At 49.6% G+C, this 24,554-nt stretch overlaps 1 protein-coding gene across 1 annotated transcript in view; it reads left to right on the top strand.

The window, feature by feature from the left end:
* The window catches only part of eps15l1a (epidermal growth factor receptor pathway substrate 15-like 1a), a 66,725-nt gene extending 58,610 nt beyond the window's left edge, over window positions 1-8,115 (top strand). Inside the window, 1 exon segment of the mRNA XM_067229464.1 lies at window positions 7,988-8,115. Within this exon segment, the coding sequence (XP_067085565.1) occupies window positions 7,988-8,115 (128 nt within the window).
* Window positions 8,116-24,554: the final 16,439 nt, after the last annotated feature.

Here is a 24,554-nt window from a genome sequence, read left to right as displayed (position 1 = left end):
TGTAAGTATGTGTGAAGCAGGCTGTGAAATAGCAACCCTTGGACACAAACACCTTGACCGCCTCCCAGTAAATCAGTCGAGAAAGCCACTGGTTCAGTTCCTACAACAACGTCCAACTTGATCCTTCAGCCAAATGAGCCTGACTCGACGAACGGTTCATCGAAAGACAACATTGACTCCAGGTTGGAGGGAGGATGACATTACCCGACGTTTACCTCGCCTTTCACGACAAAACCAAACATCATCGAAACCAAAACCAATACAGTGAACAATCAATCACCCTCCGCAACATCTCAAACGACTTACAAGTACTTAAAAGTACTTGAAAGTAATTGATTGTTGGGGTTTGACTCGGGTGTGCTCTTGTGGGAGCTCACCGGCCCAGCGGCACCAGCGGTCGTCCTCCGACCGGTGCCGATGTGTTCAGAACCCACAGCCGACATTTCGAACACGCCAGCGGGAATCTGACCTGAGAACGCTCTCCTATTGCAGCCTGCAATCTGGAGAATTCCACCCCTGCGAAACCACAGCATGGATTTCCTTAGTGTCCCCTCCACTCACCGCAAGCTGTCTGGAAGACCAGCAACACTGAATCACAAGAAAGACAGAGAGGGAGGCGGGGGGGGATTCAAATGCAATGAAAAGTTCACCTCGTTTCGAGGTCCTCTGTGTTCAGTCTGTGGCTGAGGAGATGGGCGCTCAGAACGTTGGGTAATAAGGAAGTGAAGTCCGGCCTCAACCAATAGGAGCTCTTTAAAGTCAACAAAGTCGGCACGTTGATTAGTGGCCAGGAGTCCGAGAAGGAGTGACCTCTGTAATTATCCACAGTGCTACTGTGGGGTCCACACACACACATACACACACACACATCCCCCCCTTCCTCCCCCCCTTCCCTCCCCCCCTCCTCCCCTCCCCCCCCCCCCCCCCCCCCCCACCCCCCCCCCATCCTCCCAGGCCATCTGATAGCATCTCCATACAGCCAGGAATCCACCAATCAGGACCCCCGATCCGTGCTGCCCAGTGGTAGCTGTGAGAGATTAGGCCCACTAAGAGCTGTCTGCTCCTGGAAGCTCTCAGACAGTCTGGAGACGGCAGCCTGCTGAAAGGCCCTGAGAAGAACACAGGGAAGGCTTTTATGGGGCAAATTGGCGGAGGACGGAGCGTTTAAGAGCCCGCGACCTCGGCAGTACAAAGATGACCTGGCTGACCCGGTGGACAGATGGACCTGCCAGGCACCTGACCCCCCCCGACACATCAGAGGAGAGACAGGTAGGAAGAGAGACGGGGTCTGGAGGGCGACAGGTCTGAGGGAAGACCAGTCTGGAGGGAGACAGGTGAGCAGGAACAGTAAACCTGGGGGAAAGGCAAGCAGGACGAGCTGCTCTTTCTCATGTTGAGAATACCTGAGAGTAAGCACATGACCAAGTCCACTCCACTCGACCCTTCCATTCAACTGAACGGAAACGTGCTCTGAACCCCTGCACCCCAAAGATGCAGAGACAGAGAGAGAGAGAGAGAGAGAGAGAGAGAGAGAGAGAGAGAGAGAGAAGGCCTACCTAACCTATTTCAGTCTGAATCTTCCATCCACACCCTGCTCAACCTGGGCATCAACCAGGCCCCACACACAGAGCGGGGTTGTGGGAGAGTCCCTCCTCTCCCCCTGCTCCATACATCTCCATCACAACAGCCTGGCTAAGCCCCGGGCCCCTCAGGCAGACAGCATCCCTGCTGGCTGCTCTTCTCCTTCCTGGCTCCTCTCCGCCGCTCTAGATCATTCCGTCTGTCTGCCGACGTTCCAGAATACACACATCAGGGGGGGGAGTTACAGGCCGGGGACGCTCTCCTCTCCGTCAGACGGCGCGGAGAACAAAGGCCAGCGGGAGAGAGGACCGGCCGTGTGGCCACCGTAACTTACTGAGACAGAGAGAGAGAGACGGAGAGAGATGGAGAGAGAGAGAGAGAGATGATTGAAGATGTGGGGGAGAGAGAGAGGGAGAGAAATTGGGAGATGGAGACAAAAGGAAAGAAAGAAGGGGAGAGAGACAGAGAAAGAGAGACAGAGAAAGAGAGAAAGAGAGAGAGAGAGAGAGAGAGAGGGAGAGAGAGAGGGGAATTGGCCCACTTCAGATAAAACAACATATTAAGATAAAATATGTGTGGAGACCTACTGATGAAGGGATATATTAAAATACTGGATGAAACTGGATTCCTTTTGATCTCCATCATAACCTAACAAGCACAGCTGTGTTGAAAAACATTAAGTCATTTCATGTTGCTTTCACACACTGCAAATTCTAAGCACGTCACTCAGCATGAAACCATTCGGTATCAACCTTTGGCAAAGCTATATTTGCTCTTCGTCATAAACGGTACAGTAGAACATAGTGCTGCAAGTGATTTCGTGTGTGGACGTGCGTGTCCATGAAGGGTTTCAATCTCTCCGCAACAGTTGTCAGAAGCGGAGCGCACAGCTGGGCTGTCCTGTGTCTCTACCTTACCTCTGACCTCTGACCCTTGACCCATGGCTCGGCTCCATACGTGACACCGGCTGATCAGCCATTTCCCCTCCACCGATTCCACCTCTCCCTCATCCTCCAGTCCTGACCTCCTCTGATGGAGGAAACACACACACACGCACACACAACTCACACTCACGCAGAACACACTCTCCCACACACAAACACACACTCTCAAACACACGCACACACAACACACACACACTCACGCACACACACCCACTTGATGTATGCACATGCATGCACACACACATACACACACACTATCCCAACATAAACAGTCCAGCCCAGGAAAGCCTGTGAGTGTTTGTGTTAACACAGGATATCTGAGATGGGAGGACAGGGACTTGTGAGGGAAAGTGAAAGAGGAGGTTGGAGCTTGAGAACCGAATAGAACAGAACATCACGCTACAGGATAGAGGAGTAGAGGACGGAACAAACTGGAACAGGGCAGAACAGAACGCAACGCAACAGACTGGACCAGAACACCATGTTACTGAACCTCACAGAACGTTAGCGAACAGAACAGAGCAGTGGGGAACAGAGTCGATCCGAACCGATCGTAAACAGAAAGGCAGAACTTTCCAGAACAGAACTGTAAAGAGCAATCAGAGCAGCACAGAACAAAACAGAACAGAGTAGAACACAGCACCACAGACCACGGCCCACAGAACACCAACCCCTGTGTTCTCTCCTTAAAGCCGAATCGCCAAAACACCTCCAGCCATGACCCAGTACAGAAGTCCCAGATCGGGCATCGAACCAGGGTCATCTGCGTGGCTCGCAGCCCAAAGGCCAAAAGGACGCGATCACAGTCTCCCAACCTTAAATTAAGGACATTCCCCACCTGTGCTGTCTGGACGAGCTAAAGCCTGGAGGTAAATAAGGACAGGCTTTACACCTCAGTTCTGCGCACGTCTTTGCTGGCGGAGCGCCGAGGCCCGTGAGAGACACTAGCGACCGTGTCCTGTTACATCATCACCTCTGCCTCATCCTCAAGAAGAACGGCAAGCGAAGGAAAGGGAGCGCGCGGGGGGGGGGGGGGGGGTAAGACGGATGTGAACCTAAACCCTCGCGGAACGCCCGCCCGTGATTCCGCCGCGGGGCGCGTGTGCGTCGTCCGTGCGCCCATTCATCTCCGAAAACAGCGCTGGGCCCGCCCCTCGGCCCGCCCCTCGGCCCGCCCCTCGGCCCGCCCCTCGGCCCGCCCCTCGGCCCGCTCTCCCGGGGCCCCAGCACGCTTCACAAGAATGCGTGTTGTCGCCGTTGCCAGGGAGAGCCCGACCACAACAGAGGAAAACGGAGATCGGACGCACGGTTAGTTTCTCCGGCGCTTACTTCGCCCCTCTCAACAAGCGGGGTCTCCGGGCCCCTTAATCACCACCCCCCTTCCCCCGGGGGGGGGGGGGGGGGGGCAGTTCCCTAAGGGGGGAGCCCCGGGCGTGGCCAGAGACCCTGTTTCCAGAAGAGCTCCAGCTCCAGGGTATTTTCCGGAGTGTTCTGTTACCTTGGCTGGCCTACAGACAGGCCTGGCTGTAAATCCACTCCGGGTCTCTGGTGATGCAGATGCTCTGACAGGAATGGATGTCACCGCGCCTCCCTGCCAAACCACAGCTAACAGACATGCTAATAGAAGACTAAGTGGGAAAGAGAGGGGAGGGGGAGGGGGGAGAGGGAGCGATGAGGATGAGGAGGAGAGGACGTAAGAGAGCCAGGAGCGAGTGAGAGGAAATATGGAAAGATGGAGAGAGAGAGAGAGAGAGAGAGAGGAGAGAGACCGAGAGAGACGGAAAGAGCAAGAGAGAGAGAGAGAGAGAGAGAGAGAGAGAGAGAGAGAGAGAGAGAGAGAGAGGGAGCAGGAGAGAAAAGAAACAGAGGGGACAAAAAGTGGCGAGAGAGGAGAAAACAGAGAGCGAGGGCGAGCGGGGGGGAAAAAAAGGGAGAGAGAGACGGGGGGGGGGCGGGAAGAAGAGGGGGGATTCCTGCAATGGGGGGACGTCACTCTGGTCGCCAAACGTTGGCGCGAGAGCAGGGGGCTGTCAGGATGAGTTAGGATAGACTTGGGTTCTGCCAGCCACGACCGTGTCAGACACGAGGAACCAGACACTCTGCAGGCTCAGCTGACGCAGGGAACTCCCTCTTGTTTTGAAGGCGTGCGTGCGTGCGTGTGCGTGCGCGCGCGTCTGGGTGTAATTGAACACTCCTAAGGGACTGAGGTCCTGTTGACAACATCCACATTTTTGGTGTTGTTATTGGAGAACGGCTCAAGCTGCCTGCGGAGGTTTCCCTCGCGCTCACACGCACACGCACACACGTACGCAGGCACGCACTCACACATACATGTCCCTGAGGTGGTGTGTGTGACATTGATGCAGTCCAGTGGGGGTTCCCCCGGCAGTGCAACACTGTGATCAGTAACACATGTGTCTGGCTTCTCTCTCTGGCTTTAGGGGCCTTGTGACATTCTCTCTCATCACTCCCTCTCCCTCACTTTCCTTCTCTCTCTCTCTCTCTCTCTCTCTCTCGATCGATTCCTTCCTCTCAGTCCCCTTTCTCTCTCTTCCTCTGTTTTGCTGTCTCTCCCTCGCTTTTCTTCTGGCGCTCGCTCCCCTTACCTTTCTTTTCACTCTCCTTCCTCCATCTCCCAGTCACGTCTTGGACTGGGGTACAGTGGCTAGGTGAGGAGAGGAGTACAGTGGAGAGGTGAGGAGAGTACAGTGGAGAGGTGAGGAGAGGAGTACAGTGGAGAGGTGAGGAGAGTACAGTGGAGAGGTGAGGAGAGGAGTACAGTGGAGAGGTGAGGAGAGTACAGTGGAGAGGTGAGGAGAGGAGTACAGTGGAGAGGTGAGGAGAGGAGTACAGTGGAGAGGTGAGGAGAGGAGTACAGTGGAGAGGTGAGGAGAGGAGTACAGTGGAGAGGTGAGGAGAGGAGTACAGTGGAGAGGTGAGGAGAGTACAGTGGAGAGGTGAGGAGAGGAGTACAGTGGAGAGGTGAGGAGAGGAGTACAGTGGAGAGGTGAGGAGAGTACAGTGGAGAGGTGAGGAGAGGAGTACAGTGGAGAGGTGAGGAGTACAGTGGAGAGGTGAGGAGAGGAGTACAGTGGAGAGGTGAGGAGAGTACAGTGGAGAGGTGAGGAGTACAGTGGAGAGGTGAGGAGAGGAGTACAGTGGAGAGGTGAGGAGTACAGTGGAGAGGTGAGGAGAGGAGTACAGTGGAGAGGTGAGGAGAGTACAGTGGAGAGGTGAGGAGTACAGTGGAGAGGTGAGGAGAGGAGTGCAGTGGAGAGGTGAGGAGAGGAGTACAGTGGAGAGGTGAGGAGAGAAGAGAACAGGAGAGGTGAGGAGTGGAAAGGAGAGGTGAGGAGTGGAAAGGAGAGGTGAGGAGTGGAAAGCAGAGGTGAGGAGTGGAAAGGAGAGGTGAGGAGTGGAAAGGAGAGGTGAGGAGTGGAAAGAAGAGGTGAGGAATGGAAAGGAGAGGTGAGGAGTGGAAAGGAGAGGGCAGAGCCACAGATGGAATAGCTCTCAGGCTCCAACCAATCATAGCTGGTGATCTTTGATCATGAACAACTGTTTCATTGTATTTCTTCATGACTAGCGAACCATCCATCCTTTCAGGAGGGAGAATAGAGTTCTCACTGTAGCTTCTTTTGACCTTCTACATTTGGATCTGGACCATGATGACTGTTTTAACCATACAACTGCTTCATCCTCTCCTACTCTCTGTGCCTTTCTCTTGCTCTCCTTCTTACACACACACACACACACACACACACAGACACAAAAACACACATGAACACACAACTCCAGGTGTTCTTTTGACCTCCACATTCACAGCGCTTTGGGTCTGTGTCCAGAGAGTTGTTGGCCATGATATTTATTATTAAACAGTGTATTATTCTGCTGTTAGGGCCTTGAGGTGTGTGTGTGTATGTGTGTCTGTCCGTGTGTGTGCGTGTGTGTGCCAACAGGCATTCTTCCAACAGTACAATGAGCCCAGCTCTGCTAAAGGAATCAAGGAATAGAGTTAAGTCTCCATCAGGAATGTATTGTTCTTCAGTTCTAGACTCAGGGGAGCAGTAGACACACACACACATACACACATGTACACACACACACACACACATAGAAGTAATAGACATATTTTCATAAACAATTACAGCAGATGCTGAGCACTGGTAACTGGTGTCTGGTTTCCTTTCCCCCGATTGGCTGTTTGACAGACTAATGAGAAACAGAGAGACTTGGCAAAGAGAGGTGCATCATGGGAGCTCCATTTCATTAGGAAGGAAGGGTGGGGATGGATCTTCAACACGATGACTAACTTCTAAATAATCAGCTTGATGGCAGCAAGCAGTGGGATAACACAATCATGACCGGTGCTGGAACTAGAGGCGGTTGTTTTAATTTAGCTGATTACTCCGACTGTGAAGTCAGGCCCTCTGTTGCACTGAACTATTAATCAAACGGTGGACTGGCTAAGTGATCGTTTTTTTCAGTCAAGCAAGGATCTGCTGTTGTGTATGCAGGGGATGGGATTTTATTATCGTTATTTGGACATTTGTTTCACCTGTTTCAGTTTGTCTCGTGGCACATCTTGGTCAGACATAAAGGAGTTTGGGAAACTTCAAAAAACATGGAATTCTTCCTGAATCCATCACTCGCACACTTTTGTGTCTCTACTTGCTTGTCAGCCTGCAGCCTGCCTGTCTCCCTTCTTGGCTGCCTGTCTGTCTGCCACACCTAATACATGCTTGTGGGTAATTAGCTGCCGGTCTACCTGCTTGTCAACCTGTTCGCTGAACTGTCTTTCTCTCTGTAGTGCTGTGTAAGGGCTGTGTCAGCAGCAACATGCTAACAGTCAATTAGATGCCTGTCTGTCTGCTTGCCTGCCTGTCTGCCTATCCTCCTGATAGTCAGTCAGCCAGCCTGTCTGTCTCTTTGGTGCTGTGGTCAGGACTGACAGTGGCGAGAGCTGCATGGGTAGCAAGATGCCACCAGATAATTAGCAGTTTAGTCTAACAGATGTGGCCCTGGCTCTAACCTGGCCCTATTTACCAGCTCACTCATTTGACTCAGAGAACACAGGTTACCTTTGCCTTATTTCGAAGAAACGAACAAGCATAGTTCTGAGCCCAGGGCGAGATCTATATGGAGAGGTTTGAGGCCCAACATGAGACACGTTGATGGGGGAGAATGAGTCTTCTTGTTCTCACAGGTCGCCGAGCTACTTCACAGGCCCTGTGCTGCATTGCTCAACATCTGACTGTGCTCTCCTGAGATCTGTTCCCCTGCAAAACTGTGGTTTTCAAATATTTGATTTTGCTTATCACGTGTCGGAGAGAAAGCAAGAGAGGTGGAGTGAGAGAGAGAGAGACAGAAAGGAAAGAGTGAGGAGAAAGAGAGGGACAGCGAGAGAGTGAGGAAAGAAATGGCCCGCGCGAGCTCTCAGTGTGTGAGGTCGATCTCCACAGGGCCCTCGGTTTGGCATCCAAGATCTCTGAACTTTCACCCCAGCTACCTGACCCTGTCAGGCCTCTTCAGCCGACCTCCACAGCGTGCTGCCTCGGCAGAACAGGAAGTCCACGAGGACATCCGCTAGGCTAGCCCCCATGCCCTCCATCGCTCTGTGTTGCTAGGTGAGTGTTGTGGTTGTTGACAGTTTGTTTGAGGTGCAGTAACTCTATATTTTGTCTCCTCAGGCTTACTTTGTCCTGAGGCAACCTTCCACGCTGCTAAAGGAAGAATGAGCATGGCTATTATCTCTTTTACCCTGGGTGACTTCTAGGAAGAATGGGGGAGGAGACACGATGAGGAGAGGCTGATGGTTTCTGAGAAGATCTTTAGACGCCTCCCCCCCCCCTTCTCACCCCCTCCCTGCGATCCTATTGGTCTCTTCGATCTCTGCCTCCCTCTGTTTTCCAATTATTCCGCTTGTCTCACTGTCTTTTAATGGTCGTCTTCCTAGAACAAGGCTGTTCGAGTGACACCTCAAAACAAAAATGCAACAGTTCCCTTGGTAACGCGTACACACTGGTTTCGAAATGGATTTGACTGTCGACATTGAGAAGCTACACTTTGCAGCTGGGATCAGCAGCTCTGTTGCTTGCTTTGTGGCTCAGTCGGTCGGCCTGTTGGTCAGTTGATCGGTCAGTCCTCAAAAGTGTCCCCATCCTTCTGCACGTAGGTGGTCTCACCTACTGTTCATTTTCGCTTGTTTATGTGTGACTGGGACATAGCAAGGTGGGCTAAATGCACATGTTTATCCATATAAAGGTTTGTATGTGTGGGGTGTGTGCTGTGTGAGTGGGTGCGGAGAAGTTGAAGGTAAAAAACCCCGGCAAAAGTCCCTGAGATGCCTTTTTAATCCGCGTCGTCATAAAAACAGCTGGGCTCCTCGCTTGGCGCAAGCGGCAGCGCGATATCGATCGCGTTCCTGCTTGGGAGTCTGGAACAGCTGGCAAGCACACAGTGTACACTTCTTCGCTGATCGTCAGAGCCGATACCCAGAAGTAGTTGACAACCTGCCCTCAGGGCATCACCGCATCGGGGCACAACGCCAGGACGCTGTACTGTACTTGCAGGCTGGGTTAGCTTCAAACAGCCTGCAAGGTGCGGCACGTTCTGCAGGCAACAATCGACTCCGGTCGGCAGACACGCTGTGTCACGCAAACCAGTGTTGGAAGCCCAGGTTCTCAGAAAAGGAACCGTGGAACCAGGAATAGGCATGACTGTTGGATGAATATTTCCCAGCTGAGTTGTCCTCTCTGCTCAGAGGACTGGCCACACCTCGCTCTGCTCTGGCTTGGAAGTCTGTTTGGGCCTCGCGGCTCTCCCGCCAAGAGCCAGAGAGGAAGGCCAAGTGTGTGTGTGTGGTGTGTGTGTGTGTGTGTGTGTGTGTGTGTGTGTGTGTGTGTGTGTGGTATGTGTGTGTGGTGTGTGTGTGTGGTGTGTGTGTGTGTGTGTGTGGTGTGTGTGTGGTGTGTAGTGTGTGTGCATGCTTGTCTGCGTGTGTTTCTGTTCACCGAAACATCATGCGTGTGCATGCACGTGTGGTGGTGTGGGTAGCAGAAAGAGCTTTTGTGTCATCTCTGTGTGTGTGTCTGTGTGTGTGTGTGTGTGTGTGTGTGTGTATGTGTGTGTGTGGTGAAGCGTGTGTGCGTGAGCACCAAGGATCCAAATACTTCATTCTCATGCTCATTGTAATTCATTTTTTGTAGAGTTTGCACATCTGTGGTTTTACTCAGTAAAATATGCACATTCATTGCCTTGTAAAAGGGCCTGCCAGGTTCTCCTGATATTTCATCATAAAAGTTGTCACAGTATGGATCTCGGGATGCTCCGTACAGTAAACTGTGGTGATATCCCTGCAGTAAACATCTCAACTATTTGCAGTGGCGCAACTTAAAGCCGTGCAGGCATGTCAGAACTGCATGTCTTCCGTGCATGCACACGTACACACACACACACACACACTAGTTCACATATACAGTCGTTTTGCAAAGTTTGCTGGTTCAGTATTTAAGGAAAATGTTTTCTCATGTTTCTATAGGATACTGGAATACAATGAAGCACATTTCATATTTTTTTAAGCTTTTTTGGGGCGAAAACTTTCAATATATGCAAATAGTCTAAATAATAATAAATAAACTTTTACAGCAGTCAATCTGCTCTTAAAATCCAATCAGAATGATAGAGTGATTTCACCTGGCTAGAACTAGTTCACACTTTCCCCTGTGCTGATGATATGACTCACTGAAATTATGTTTGATGCCAAGGCCCAGCAAGCTTTGCAAACACAAAATGTATGTCGCTCCCAATACTTTTGGCCATGGCTGTACACACAGCCAAGCTCAGAGGATGCTAATAATGATAGAGCAGTGATTGTTAATAGGATTTAAAAAGTTGTTCAAATGTCAATCTCACAATATTGTCCTCGGAATCCTAATCTGGAGTGAGACACGCGTTTGACAAGATGGCGATGAAGATCACAGTGCTGTAAACCTGGAAAGCAATTGTTGAGAGAATAGGAGGGATTATAATTAGGTGACAAATTATTATAATCACCTTAAAACATACTAAAACCTGATACATCCCTCATTAACATAGGTCTTCTAGTCCTTCATAGGGTTAGACCGCCAGAAACCATACTCTTTACGACTACAAATGCAGCTAGCTTAGGCATTATTCCTTCCAGAGAATCTGATATGAGTTGCTTGACACACACCTCTTCTGTTACGTATTTAGATATCAGTTGGCTTATCAGTGTACTGTTTGGTGTGTACGTGCAACTGTATCATTAAGCTATTATTGACAGTTAGTCATTTGGGTATTCTGCACACACGCTCGCACGCACAACATAGTCTGGTGTTTTGCGTTTTCTAAATCCTTCCGTTGATTATACCTGATGTGTTCGAGGACCGTTATCCCTGACAGGGATGATGAGAGAGGTGTGGGCAGTTGGTGACAGTTTCCAATGAGGTTTGAAAGCACGACAGTAAAGATGGCCATCAACACACACAGAGCAGACACTTGCACGCGCTCACACAATCATCACCGGGCAGCCATCTTTGTGGGATGATGAAACGTGTGTCGTCTCCAACAGAAGGTATTTGTCAACTCACTGAGTGGGAAGCTGTGTGTGTGTGTGTGTGTGTGTGTATCTGTGTGTGTGTGGTCTGACACAGGGTTTGTGCAATATGACTAATAACACTTTAGTCTTTTTTCACACAGGCACCTGGCCTAACCACATTGTCTCCAGTTTGTATGTGTGTGTGTGTGTGTGTGAGAAAGTGTGTGTGTGTCTGTGAGTGTGTGTGTGTTGTAATTGTTGGGGGAATTAGCATTAAAATGCCACTGACTGTGTTCACAGCTGGACAGGGCTTAAGACCATGTCCTCTCACAGCTCACCTGGAGCACAACAACACACACACAACCTCCCACACCCCCCCACTACAACTACAAACAGTCCCCCTCCACACACACACACACACACACCACACCAAATATTCTCGTGCCTTCTCACCAAACCCTCATTAGGCGGCCTATTGTGTGGCGTTGTGGGGGTCTCGGGGAGGTCCAGTCTGGGTGTCTTTCAGGAGCAGTGGTCCCTGTTCCCCCTAATGAGCCAGTGACAGACGGGAGCCAGCGGTCTGGGGAGCCCCTGTAGAGTACCTGTCTCAGGTGTTGGTTGAAGGCTAAACAAACAGCCTTTGTCTGGCAGGGAATGTTTATCAGGGGGCTGAATCAAAGCGTGCTACACTACACGGCCAGGCTGCATGACAATGACGGAGGGACCGAGTGACAGCTGGGCCGGGGGGCGGGGGGCTTGGGGGGGGGGGGGCTAGGGGGGTCGGATGGAACCCCCTCGGAACCTCGGCGAGACCCTCGGTGGGGTAGCGTCGACGCGGAGTAACTTACATTTACATTTACATTTAGTCATTTAGCAGACGCTCTTATCCAGAGCGACTTACAGTAAGTACAGGGACATTCCCCCGAGGCAAGTAGGGTGAAGTGCCTTGCCCAAGGACACAACGTCAGCTGGCATGACCGGGAATCGAACTGGCTACCTTCGGATTACTAGCCCGATTCCCTCACCGCTCAGCCACCTGACTTCCCCTCTGAGAACATGGCTTCTCGTAGGGAAGGCGAGCGTGCTCTCCATCTGCAGAGCAGGGTTGTTCTGTGGGCAGCTTCCGAGAGTTAGAAGAGGGAGGGAAACACACAGACTGGTGGATGGGTCGTGAGAAGGAAAACTAACGTGTGAGAAGTTGTTGAGAGATGTCCGAGGAACACACTGGAACTCGATTCATCATGACTCGGATAGCTCCGTTTCCAAACGACGCCATGAATCAGACCAAGGCCGAGCTAAGGGTGTCAACCCATTATTTGACTATAATTTTTGGCTGCAACTATTGATTTGTGTTCAATCGCGATCAAGGCTTTCGTGATTTATTCCACAGTCGGTCCTCATCACCGGGGCACTAAGCCATTATTTATGGTTAACAACATGTTAGAGATGAAGATTTGTTGTGATATTATTAAATGATCTCTATCTCTTCAAATCATGTGGCTTTATTTTGCTACAAAAGGACTGATTTATGGAGGGAAGAAGGAGAAAGGAGGGAATGAGAGAAAGATGGAGCAAATTCCTCCAACACTTGTATCAGATTACGGTGGCAGCTCAGATTCCTTGCAGCTCTCAGCATTCATAACAATGTGTCAGCAGATGAACACATTTTGTGTCATATTTCTGTAACGGATTTAGAATTCTGTAACTTTGGTTATTCCATTGTGTTTCGCATGTGGGGAACTAAAACAAATGATTTAAAGTAGTTGCGAGAAAATATAACACACTATGTTCTATCTTTCTTTTGGCAGGTAAGCTCAACGTTATTTGCAGGATTGAGAGACATTTTTGACGATATAAACTAGAAATGTAGCTTTCGCTCCTTCTAATGACAGAGAAGGGGAAGACCTCAGGGTACGTTTATGGTCTGACCATGTCATGTCTGGATGCACTTCTGACTGAAACTGGACAAGAGGAGACAAGAGGCCATGCGGGTGACCTCTATCATGACGCGGAACTTAGCGTCTCTCTTTCTTTCTTTCTTTCTTTGTTTCTTTCTCTGTTTCTATGTCTCTTTCTCACTCTCTCATCAGACACTGTGTCTCTCTGTCTCGCTCTTTCTCCCTCAGTTCCTCTCTTTTGCTCCGCTCTCCTGCAAAACAACTGGATAGGCTCTCGCAATAAGTATGAAGAACAAGCTGTTCTGAGTTCTGTCTGAAAGCCCTCCATTTAGCACCCCCTCATTTACCATCAATCTTGCCTCACTCAGCAACTGGTTTTGTTCAGGGACTTCAGAAGTCACCATGATGAATAACATCTTGGGAAGTGTCATTTTCCTTTCAGTTTTGGAAGTCTACCCTCTTACTTTTTGTTTGCAATAACAAATGCTTCTAATGAGAATCTCCTTGGGGGATGAAATCCCAAAGACTGCATGTGTGTGTGTGTGTGTGTGTGTGTGCATGTGTGTGTGTGTGAATGTACATTGGACAGCGAGAGAGACAGTGAGCGTACAAGTACGTGTGTGTTCCTGCATTTGCGCAAAAGTGTGCTCGCGTGTGTGTAAATTGACTAAATTACACAGTCAGTCAGTAACTCAACGGTTAGTTGCCAACCTGAAATGACATGTTTTGTGTGGATTGTATAATTCCATAATTGGGGGTCTTGTGTAATGCGAGGCTTCAAAGTACTCGTGAGGGTATAGGGTTAAAGTTCAAGGGGAGGCTTGGAAGGAGGAGGGGGCATGTGGGGGCAGGAAGAGGAGGAATAAGGAAGTCGGGTTTTAATAAGATGGACGGGCCCTCATCTACGAAACCCTTGTTGTCGCAGACCAAATATCACAGGACACCTGGAGGTGTGTGGGGGAGGGGGGGGGGGGGAGGGCAGATGAGCGAGACAGAAAGAAGGAGACAGACAGAGTCGGGGTAGGGCGAGCGATTTAAAGAGAGGGACGCGAGGGAGGAAGGAAACGTGGAGACGGTAGAGACAGGGAGAGAGAGGGAGAGAGAGGGAGGGAGGGCTGCGTTTTGGACGCGCACGCGTGGGCGAACCGGCTCCCTCGGTCGGCCGGTGTGAGTGTGTCCTGGAGGAATGCACGGCCCGTACCTCAGTCTAGACAGAGCCGTCCTGATCCCCTGTCTGCTGGCTTTCTCTCCAGGGCCTTCCCAGGCCTCCCTCTCACCCCCACACTGTCTCTCTCTCTCTGTCTCTCTCTCTGTTTTTGTTTTCTCTTTCCCTGGCTCTCTCTCTCTCTCTCTCTCTCTCTCTCTCTCTCTCTCTCTCTCTCTCTCTCTCTCTCGCTCTCTCTCTCTCTCTCTCTCTCTCTCTCTCTCTCTCTCTCTCTCTCTCTCTCTCCTCTCTCTCTCCTCTCTCTCTCTCTCTCTCTCTCTCTCCTCTCTCTCTCCTCTCTCTCTCTCTCACTCTCTCTCTCGCTCTCTCTCTCACCTGAGATCTCTTCCTCGCCGTCTCCCCTCGCATGTCCCTGAAAGTCATCATGTATGGACAGTCTAACAAAAACTAGCCAAACAACTAAGATATCCAGATGCCAAGCGTGCTTCAAGTCAAAGGGCAAGCCATACAGGAGTACTACCACACTGCTCCATCCAGCAGAGCAGGTGAACCAAGTATCAAGTGGCTGGCTCGGCTGCGTTGTTTACGCTAGGGTTGTGACATCGTGGGACCGAGCACATCCTTGTTGTGACACGGAGCGGGACAAAAGAGTTAATGACTGCACGTTTGGGGCTGAACCGCAAGCACGCCAGACACGCAAACCAGAGAACCAAGCCACCGTGTTCTTCACAGAGCATTCTATTCCCCTCTTGGAAGATGACAGTTAAGTCACTGGTCTGGCGAAGCAACCCACAACAAAAGAAAAGAATGCCTCACCTCGTGGGAAACGACTGTGGCAGGAATGTCACTGTGTGACGGGCTCCTCGCACCAACAGTGCCTGCCCCCCCCCCCCCCCCAAACCCTCCACCCCCACCCCTGTCTGAAAGGGGGAAAGTTGAAATGATCGAAATTTGTCAACTTCAAGTATACTTCCACCTCTCGTTTCGGGAGATTTGCCAGCTAACTGTTCCAGGAAACCAGAGAGAACAGGAACCAAATATTGAACAGCAAAACATGTTCAATATTTTCTTTTGTGGACGTATTAGTCGAGTGTTCAGAGTGTTGGATGAACAATATTGGCTTAGTCTGCTTCAAACACATGAAGTGGGGAGAGAAGAAGGGAGCGAGATGGGGGAGGTGGATCTGGTTTCTAGTGACCTACTCCAGGTGAGGTAGTGGTCTCCAAGCAAGTGTGTGTGTGTGACTTACTTGTGAACATGTGTGCGAGAGAGCAGTGTTTGCTTGATTCGTGTGTGTGTGTAGATGTGTGTGTGTGTGCGTGTAACCGTACCCCTGGACATGACAGGAGGCATCCATGTTCCAGCTCTCCCTGGGAAGGTGCCTCTTGAACCTGCCTGATTATTTGCAGGGAAATTAAACATGTGAGGAATGTGTCTCGCTGAGGGCTGTTGGGGGCTGCCGGCTTTTGATGTTCTCCACAAAAGAGCCAGTGTGCGGAGCTCCACGTTCACAGCTCCACCTCGTAGGCCGGCGGTCACCTCAGGGAAAACAAACACACCTCTGGGGGTTGTTTTCGGTGCACCTCCCGTCACTCACCAGTGGGTGTCAGGGAACCAGGCCAACGTGGTACAGATCTCATTCCCTTTGTTGCTCCTAAGACATCTTTGGTAGCTCCACTGTTCCCTCTATGCACAGTTCTACATACATTTACATTTAGTCATTTAGCAGACGCTCTTATCCAGAGCGACTTACAGTAAGTACAGGGACATTCCCCCGAGGCAAGTAGGGTGAAGTGCCTTGCCCAAGGACACAACGTCAGTTGGCATGACCGGGAATCGAACTGGCAACCTTCAGATTACTAGCCCGACTCCCTCACCGCTCAGCCAACTGACTCCCTACATCATCCCATTTTAGTACATCGGGCTGGTTTAGCGGATCAATCTCATCACCTCTCGTAGCATGGGATGGAATTCCACCCCTAGATGTTGCCATTTGCAGTACAGCTACCCTGTCTAAAATCCCAAAATAGCTGAGAAATGTAAAAAAAAAACTTGCAGAAATATCTCTTTGGTCTAATGGTAGATGTTACTGTATATGGGTCCACTTCCCAAAGGTTTAGTCAGCGATTCAGATTCCAACCAGTGATGCACATACAGTATGTTCTGATTTGATTTTGAATTTCTCAGAAGGTCTAGCTCCAGGCATTGCATGACCAACTGCCAATTGGAGTCCATTCCAGAAGATGAATTCTTTCTGATCCTTGTGTTGACTTCTTCATTCGAGCGACCCTTTTCTTTCAGCCCTGGGATCAGAGTTGCTGTGGAACAGGCCAGTGAAGGCGCTGAAAAGCCTAAAAATAAGCAGCTTCTAATCAATCTGTCATCTGTGATGGCTGACGTTGCTCTGTACCAAAATAGGATTCCATTCAGGCTTCCCAGGTGAGTCACCGACACGCAAGTAAACACCTCATAGCATATTTGACATGGGGTATGTGTATGTACTCTACCAGCGTGTGTGTGTTTGTGTGTGTGTGTGTGTGTGTGTGTCAGTAATTGCAACATGTATCTATCTGTATGCAGCCTTATCAGGTCATCAGGAAACAAAGTATTAAACCAGTCACCCTGTCTGAACCCATCCACTCTGAACCATCCCGACTCAACCTCACTCCTCTCCTCCCTCTCTTTCATTCTGTCTCCCTCCACCCCTCTCTCTCTTCTGCTCCCCGCCTCCTTCTCTCAACCTCTCAACCCGTTTGTCTCACTTGATCTCCCCCCATCCCCAACTCTCTCTTTCTCCACCTCCAAGAAAAGGAGTGGAAAGGGACATTTCTGCACCAGTGAGGGGAAACAGAGGCCTTGCTAAAACCATCATTTGATGGAAGTCGGGGGAGTGTGGATGGATGCAGACCCATGGGAAAATACACATGGACTAAAACTGTCGCTCTTCTCATTTTAGAACTTCCTATGGTCGTGATGAGCCCAAACAAGGACATGATGTATTTGAATGTGAGTGAGTGAGTGTGTGTGTGACAGTGAGTGTGTGTGTGTGTATCCCAGGACAATCTTATGTTTTTGTGTGTTTTCATGTGTCTGTGAGAGAGTTGGATGAGTCATACTCAGCCCAGACAACCAGAGTGGGCTTACTAATACTCGGAACAGACAGACAGACAGACAGTACACACACAGTCCAGGCCTCTTCAGCCTTTAATGACACAGTAATCCACTCCACACACAGTGGGCAGTGTTTATGCCCATACAATACCACCCTCGCACATTCTTACACACTGATGCTAGACTCTAGAAAGACAGACAGATAAACAGACAGACAGACAGACAGGCGGGCAGGCGGACAGACAGGCAGTCTGGAAAGACAGACAGATAGACCGCCAGAAAGACAGACAGGCAGTCTGGAAAGACAGACAGACCGCCAGACAGACAGACAGGCAGTCTGGAAAGACAGACAGATAGATCGCCAGACAGACAGACAGGCAGTCTGGAAAGACAGACAGATAGACCGCCAGACAGACAGACAGGCAGTCTGGAAAGACAGACAGATAGACCGCCAGACAGACAGACAGGCAGTCTGGAAAGACAGACAGATGGACGTGTCGTGACAGACAGACACAGACAGGCCTGTCAGGAGGAGTACATTGTGCTCCTTCCTTGCTGGGCCCCGGGGAGAGAAGACGATGTCCTAGCCTGAAGGGCATGCCTGCTGCATACTGTAAAGCAGACTGGCACACAGCTCTCATGTTACGAAATACACCCTGCAGGGTTTGGCACAAACATCAGTTCCTCTGAGTGTGGGAGAAAAAAGTGATGGAGAGAGGTACAGTCAGGAGAAAGTACAAGACACTTCATACAGAATGAGAAACAGAGAGAGAGAGAGAGAGAGAGAGAGAGAGAGAGAGAGAGAGAGAGAGAGAGAGAGAGAGAGAGAGAGAGAGAGAGACAGAGAGAGAGAGAGAGAGAGAGGTAGAGGTTATTGGGGCTCTCTTTGCTAATGCCCCTGGGCCTGTGGTGCAGCAGTGCTTTCCAGCAGCCATTCAAACCACCGGCCCGCTGTGACTATGGTCAACATGTGGTACATTTCCATAGGACCATCTAAACAGGACTTGTGGAATTACCGAAAGGGAGAGAGAGAGAGAGACAAACACAAAGCACCAAAACTGTCGAAGACAACCTGCAATTTTATATAATGCAGCTGCACATGCTTTATTGTGGAACATCAAGCAATGAGAGTCTTTGGGCTTTTTTTATTTTTTTTTACAGATAATAATATTAGCTTCTTATATAAAAGCAGACATCTTTATATAGCTCTTTATGTATGGTTCTCCACAGTGCATTAAGAGTGTTTTACACAAGGAGCTGTAGTAGAGGCTGTACATGCTAACCGCAAGGGCAAAGTTAAAAGAGAGTCTGGTTTGGCTGCCGTTAGCCTAGCATCTGGCGAATAGCAGTTAGCCTAGCACGATAGTTTGACGTTAGCATCCAGGGTGAAGTGCCTTGCCCAAGGACACAACGTCATTTTGCTCGAACCGATAACCTTCTGATTAATAGCCCAAGTCCCTAACCGCTCAGCCATCTTCCCCGGGTCAGCAAAGGAGTGCTTACACACAGCACGATGAAACCAGTGAAACCAGAGTGTCCCAGATTTAAGAAAAAAATCAAGCCCTCCTCAGATTGTGTTTAACCTACATTTATCCACCCGCAGGCAGAACTTCCTCCTGCTTCAGAACCTCGCGACAGGTTTGATGAGTCAGCTGAGCGGCAATCATTGAAGAAATCTATGAGGACTCATTCCAAACCTCAATCTTTTTTCAGACATTACATACTTTGAAAAACAAGTTCTTGGGATCATGCCGGGAGAAGGTACATCAAGTCCCTAAGGGTGTTCTGTGGTACTGAATGATCCTGAACAAGGTGAGGGAATACACATAAACATGACCCACACGCTTCATCTTTTCCTTCACCTCTCTCCTTTCATCGTCTCTTCTCCTCTCCTCCCCTCTCCCAAATATTAGGGATGTGGTGTCAAGTCAGGTCACATCCTACAGGGTTATCGCACAGCACATCAAGGCCTTGGATCTTCTGTTTACCCAGCTAGGCTCCGACATACTAATTATCCACGTTCCATTTTCATGTAACTATTAAATTGTGCTGGCAGGACTCAGGAATTTGCACTCAATCTCTTCCAAGAAGCGTTATGTCAATGTGAAGTACACATCGTTCCTCCAGAAGAGTATGGTGTAAACAATCCATAAGGTAAGTTAGGAAGGTGACGAAAGAAAAAATAAACGGCAAACTGTCACCTGGCTACTTAAAACAGGAGTTATCGTTCACTGTTCAAATGGATCTGTATGGACGGTGCATCTCACTGTACAAATCTTTATTTAGTGTCAGGCTTATTTCCCAGTATTGGGAGTAGCAGTGCCACAATGGCGTCCTTCATGCTCTACAGTTGTAAGTGATAGATTAACCAGACACTCCTTTTGTGACACTCCAATATGTTGACACAAGAAAATACAGACCTTCTAGATAATGCGTTACTGCACTGAAGCCATTGCTTGAATTCAACGAGTTGTCATCTGTTTCCCATTGAAATATCCACTTTCATCCGGAGGTGACTGAAATGATTACATGGACTGTATCGAAAAGTGAATCGAAATTTCTGGAAACGCGTGTCTTTAATTCGATTCTACATCGCAGGTGTGTCAACAGTGCCACTTAAGCCACTAGCTGGTATTGATTTAACAGTTAGAGATACTGTTTAAAGAGTGACTCCGGTTGTTAAAGCTGCTATTATCAATCACTGGTCATAAAGAAACAGTCATTCAGTCCTCTGCTCAGCGCTCCGCTCCGGTACCTGATAACGTGGCTAAGAGGCTGTTTAAAACATATCCAGCTTGTTTATCTTCCTGTGTGTGCTAAGGGTCCGTGCGCATAGTTTCATGTGTGGTTATGTGTGTGTTTGTGTGTGTGTGTGTGTGTGTGTGTGCGAGTGTATGTGAGGAAGGTGTGTACTTGACATCATATACTTCACTGTGAGTGGTAGGGGCCAGAGTTTGTTTGTGTAGCCCTCATCCATGAATGAATGTATGTCTGTAACTATGTATGCATGTATGTAGTATGTTTGTACGTACAGTATATATGGATAGTGTATATATGTATGGAGTACATATGTTTGCATGTATATAAGTCAGTATGGATCGATGAACTGGTGTTGGATAGATAGAATGAGAGGGACACAGGGACTGACTAACCGACTGACTGATACAAACAAGCAAGGGCTCAAATGTCATGATGACCCAATCAGGAAATGAAAAATGTGATTGAGTCACCAGAGGTCAAGAGGGCTTGACTCTGTGTCATGGAAACCAAGTCCATCAAACAGTGGTTGTGACCTGAAGCCGCAATGATGAAGTTTGAATCATCCCAGTATCACACCAAACAGACAGTTGTTGGTCACTCACAATTAGAGGTTTGGTAGAGACTGTACCCACACTACCAAAGAAGGGGTCTTCCTAAACACTAGGGAAAACACTGGGCGTTACCCAAGATAATGATGCCCACTCAATTTAGGACATTGACATTTGGAAATATTTTGTTTGAAAAATGAAATATTCTATAAATTAACCAAAGACAAGGCTAATCATTTCCTGGGAGGATCCCATTGGTCTACCCTAGGGGCCCCCACTAATCTAGTTTAGGGACCCTCGCAGTCTAGGGCCGGTCTCCAGTCTAGGGCCGGTCTCCAGTCTAGGGCCGGTCTCCAGTCTAGGGCCGGTCTCCAGTCTAGGGCCGGTCTCCAGTCTAGGGCCAGTCTCTGGGATCTGACTCACCCCTGGCCAGCGTGGACCGAGTAGCACTTGGCAGGGCCTTAAGGTCCAGATCCCAGTTCTGAAGTCCCTGTGTCTCTCCCTGCTCACACGCCTAAGAGTGCAGCCAGGATGGCACCAGCAAGACGGTCTGCACGTTGAACCTTGAGGCCAACTGGAGAGCAGCTATAAACCAATGAATGAGTGTACAGTGACAGTCTTTAATTACAAACACACACATAACAACGTGCTTTCACCTTGTCTCTGTGTTCAGGTGGGCACAGCAGTATCTGCGACTCACCTTCAACCCACCTTCTGCTGTTGATTAGCCTCCATGTGGAGGGTTGGGACATGAGGATGAAAAAGCAACGATTCATTTCTATTGCAGAATGGACCAATGGAGATGGGCCTGGTGTTGGGTTGTCTCGCAGTGCCAAAGCTGTGACTGGGTTGGAAGGATTTGAATCGTTTTTTTTTTGCAGTTCAGCAACAGTTGAAGGGACCCTGTCTATGGATGTTCATCTTTGCTCCCACATCTGAAGGAACCCCCCCACCCCCGTCCCACACACACACACACACACCAAAGTCTTTTATGGGTTACTTAGAGGAGAAAGAGCTATATTTGTGTGTGTGTATGTGTGTGGGAGTGCTATATTTGTAGATGCCATTATGTGGTACAAGCTGTCTATTTTTTCCTCGGTTTCTATACTCTCACCACCAACCCCCCCCACCCCCCACCCCCCACCACCACCCATCCACTCATCCATTCTTCTCCTTCTCTCATCTCCTCCGTTCCTGTAAACTATCATCTCTCACACAAGCCTCTTATTTGAAAAGGACTAATCTGTAAATTGCACGCTGGTTTGTTTCTAATCATAACAACTCACAATAAATAGGTCAGTTCCAGTGACCCTCCCCACACACACACACAACACACAACACAACACACGCACACACAACACAAACACACACGCCGACCCTCCGAAGGCTAATGAGAAGCACATGTGAGTCTCGGGGGGTTATTTTCTGCTGCGCTCCAAGCCGCCGGGCCCAGTGAAACCGCCCCGCGTCTGTTATGGAGAAGTGGTCTCTCTCTGAAGGGGGACTCAATTATGGAGGCAGTGCACAACTGCACATGTTACACCAGTGGTTAGCCCAGCCACACGTGAGTGGAGCTCCGGAGAAGCAGATGGGGAGAAGGGGAGAGGGGGACGGGGTGGGGGCATTTGAGGAGGGACACACACACACACACACACACTTTCATACACACAGACATACTTTCCGACACACAGAAATACCCTTACTCACAACACACACACACACACACACAACCAATACACTCACCCACATAGCTGGGTGGGTACCTGAACCTGACAGGGACTGATGGATGCACCTGAAACGCTGAATAGCAGGGTTCCTGTTCCCAGAGGCACTCTTGTGGTGTGCGTGCGCGCGCGTGTCAGCACAAAATCGGTGATTATAGGTGTGCGAGAAAGTGTCCCGTGTTTAAGACGCTCACGCCTCGTTTCCCCCTTCCTCCGTTTCACCTCAAGCTGTACTTCCTATAATTCCCCTGTTCAGCTGACATCAGGCCGTGTCACACGCACGCCTGTGGAACTCTCTCTGGGAGGAAGGCCTAGTAGGCCTGAGGAAGAAGGCTGCTCAGTTAGTAAACAGTGATTAACACAGACTCGGGAGCAGTCTGACAGTAACACCAGACTTAGGAGCTGGTGAATGTGTCTTCCGGGATGATTTTGCTGGAGCCAGAAGTGTTGCGGCACCATAAATATGTTTTGTTTGCGAGACCTCGTGTACTGTAGTGGCGCGCACCAATGATTTGCATCTGTCCAGGAAATTGCTTCTTTTTTTTCTGATTGGATCAGTTCCAGCCATCTGTGTTCGAAGCCTATCGAATAGAGTGGGATCTCGAAATGTCTTGTCTGTCTTCAACTAGAATAGGCAGGCCTTTAAATGACAGTTAGACTGACTGCCTGACTGACTGACTGTCCAAGCTGGCTCACTGGGTTACTGTCTGTTTTACCACTCTCTCTGTTTCCATCTCCCTGCTGTCCCTTACTAAATAAATATACACAAGATATATAAATCATACTAGCCGACCAAAAGTCTCTTAGGCTGCAATAAAGGTTTGACTGTCAGAGACAACAATCGTCTGCCGACAGTACTTAATGAGCCTCTTCCGTTTACAAGAATTCTTCAAGTTCCGAAACATAAAAGCCAACACCGAAGAGGACTTTACGGTAATCCTCGAGTCTTTAATCTTAATTCTAGAACGTGGCGGTTCCACGGCATTGTAAATGTTTACGTATACGCAGCACGGTGCCACGTGCGAGCGTGCTGTGGGCCTGATTTTTCCCACAGGCCGTTTTTGGACACCCGTCAAAACTGTGAGGAGGGAAAAAAAGCAAGGTTGGTCACGACGCTGGCAGAGCCAGGCTGCGTGTTGCTCTCACGTCAGGTTCACCCCCAGACGTGGTGCCAGCATACCAGCGCAAGTTATGACACCACACGCACTGGCGTCGTCTCAATGTGGACGCCGTCCAATAATGAGGCGCCTCCAGTTGGTATCCCGAAACGTACTGTACTGTGCCTTGTAGAGAACAGCACACTGACTCACCGTCTATTATTCCCTGTTACCCTGGTAGCGGACAAACCAGTGTGGCCGTGTGTGTGTGTGCTTGTCTTCTTCTTCTCTCTCGCGGCAGCGTTGAATCACCTGAGTGAGCTGAGCGGGTGTGGAGGGAGGCGTGCGTGCTTGCGAGAGGCATGTCAGTGAAGCGTCAGAATTTCCAAAATAGTGCGAACGAACCGCCAAACAGAGCGTGTCGACATGTCTAAAGCGTCGGCTTACGGCCCCCCTGGGCGCGCTCCGACGCAACCAGGGAACGCCGGAAACACGGCGAGCCGCATGGCGAGCCTCGTATCTGCTTTGCATTAACGGGGAAGCCCGGGGAGAATACCTGAGCTGACAGAGTTCCATCGGGGCCCTCTGGAACGTGGCCAGATCCCCATAAATCTCTCCGGGTGGATTAGATCAATCAAGACCAACACTGTCAGACACATGCTGAAATGATAACAGGAGAGAGAGAGAGAGAGATGGAGAGAGAGAGAGAGAGAGAGAGAGAGAGAGAGAGAGAGGGAGAGAGGGAGGGAGGGAGGGAGAGAGAGAGGGAAGAAAAGAGAAAGAGAGACAGACTGTTCCTTGGCACTAACCACTATAATATTGTTAGAACCGTGCACTTCTAGTCCTGAAGTGAACTATGATGTTTTACTCTGTTTGCATGTTGCTTTGGATAAAAGCATCTGCAAAATAAATAAAGGTCATGTATGTGAGGCATGACTGTGTATGCTGTAGTAGGGGCCTGGTGACAAACCTGACATATGTCATATATCAAACTTGGAAACTTGGACATCTGCCGTTTTTTTTATACAAACTGTCATATATCTAAATTGAAGAAACAAGAAAAATTGGGTTATGTGACAGGGGGGCTTAGTCAATGAGTATGGTCCAGTTAGGCCGAAATACACTGTGCCTGTCTGTACCTGGTACTGAACAAGCCCCGCCCTCCC

The sequence above is a fragment of the Osmerus mordax genome, chromosome 26 (assembly GCF_038355195.1).
Source record: "Osmerus mordax isolate fOsmMor3 chromosome 26, fOsmMor3.pri, whole genome shotgun sequence".
In the NCBI taxonomy this organism is placed as follows: domain Eukaryota; kingdom Metazoa; phylum Chordata; class Actinopteri; order Osmeriformes; family Osmeridae; genus Osmerus; species Osmerus mordax.
Note: the sequence above shows the minus strand (reverse complement) of the source record. Positions and strands in the feature narration are given on the sequence as shown.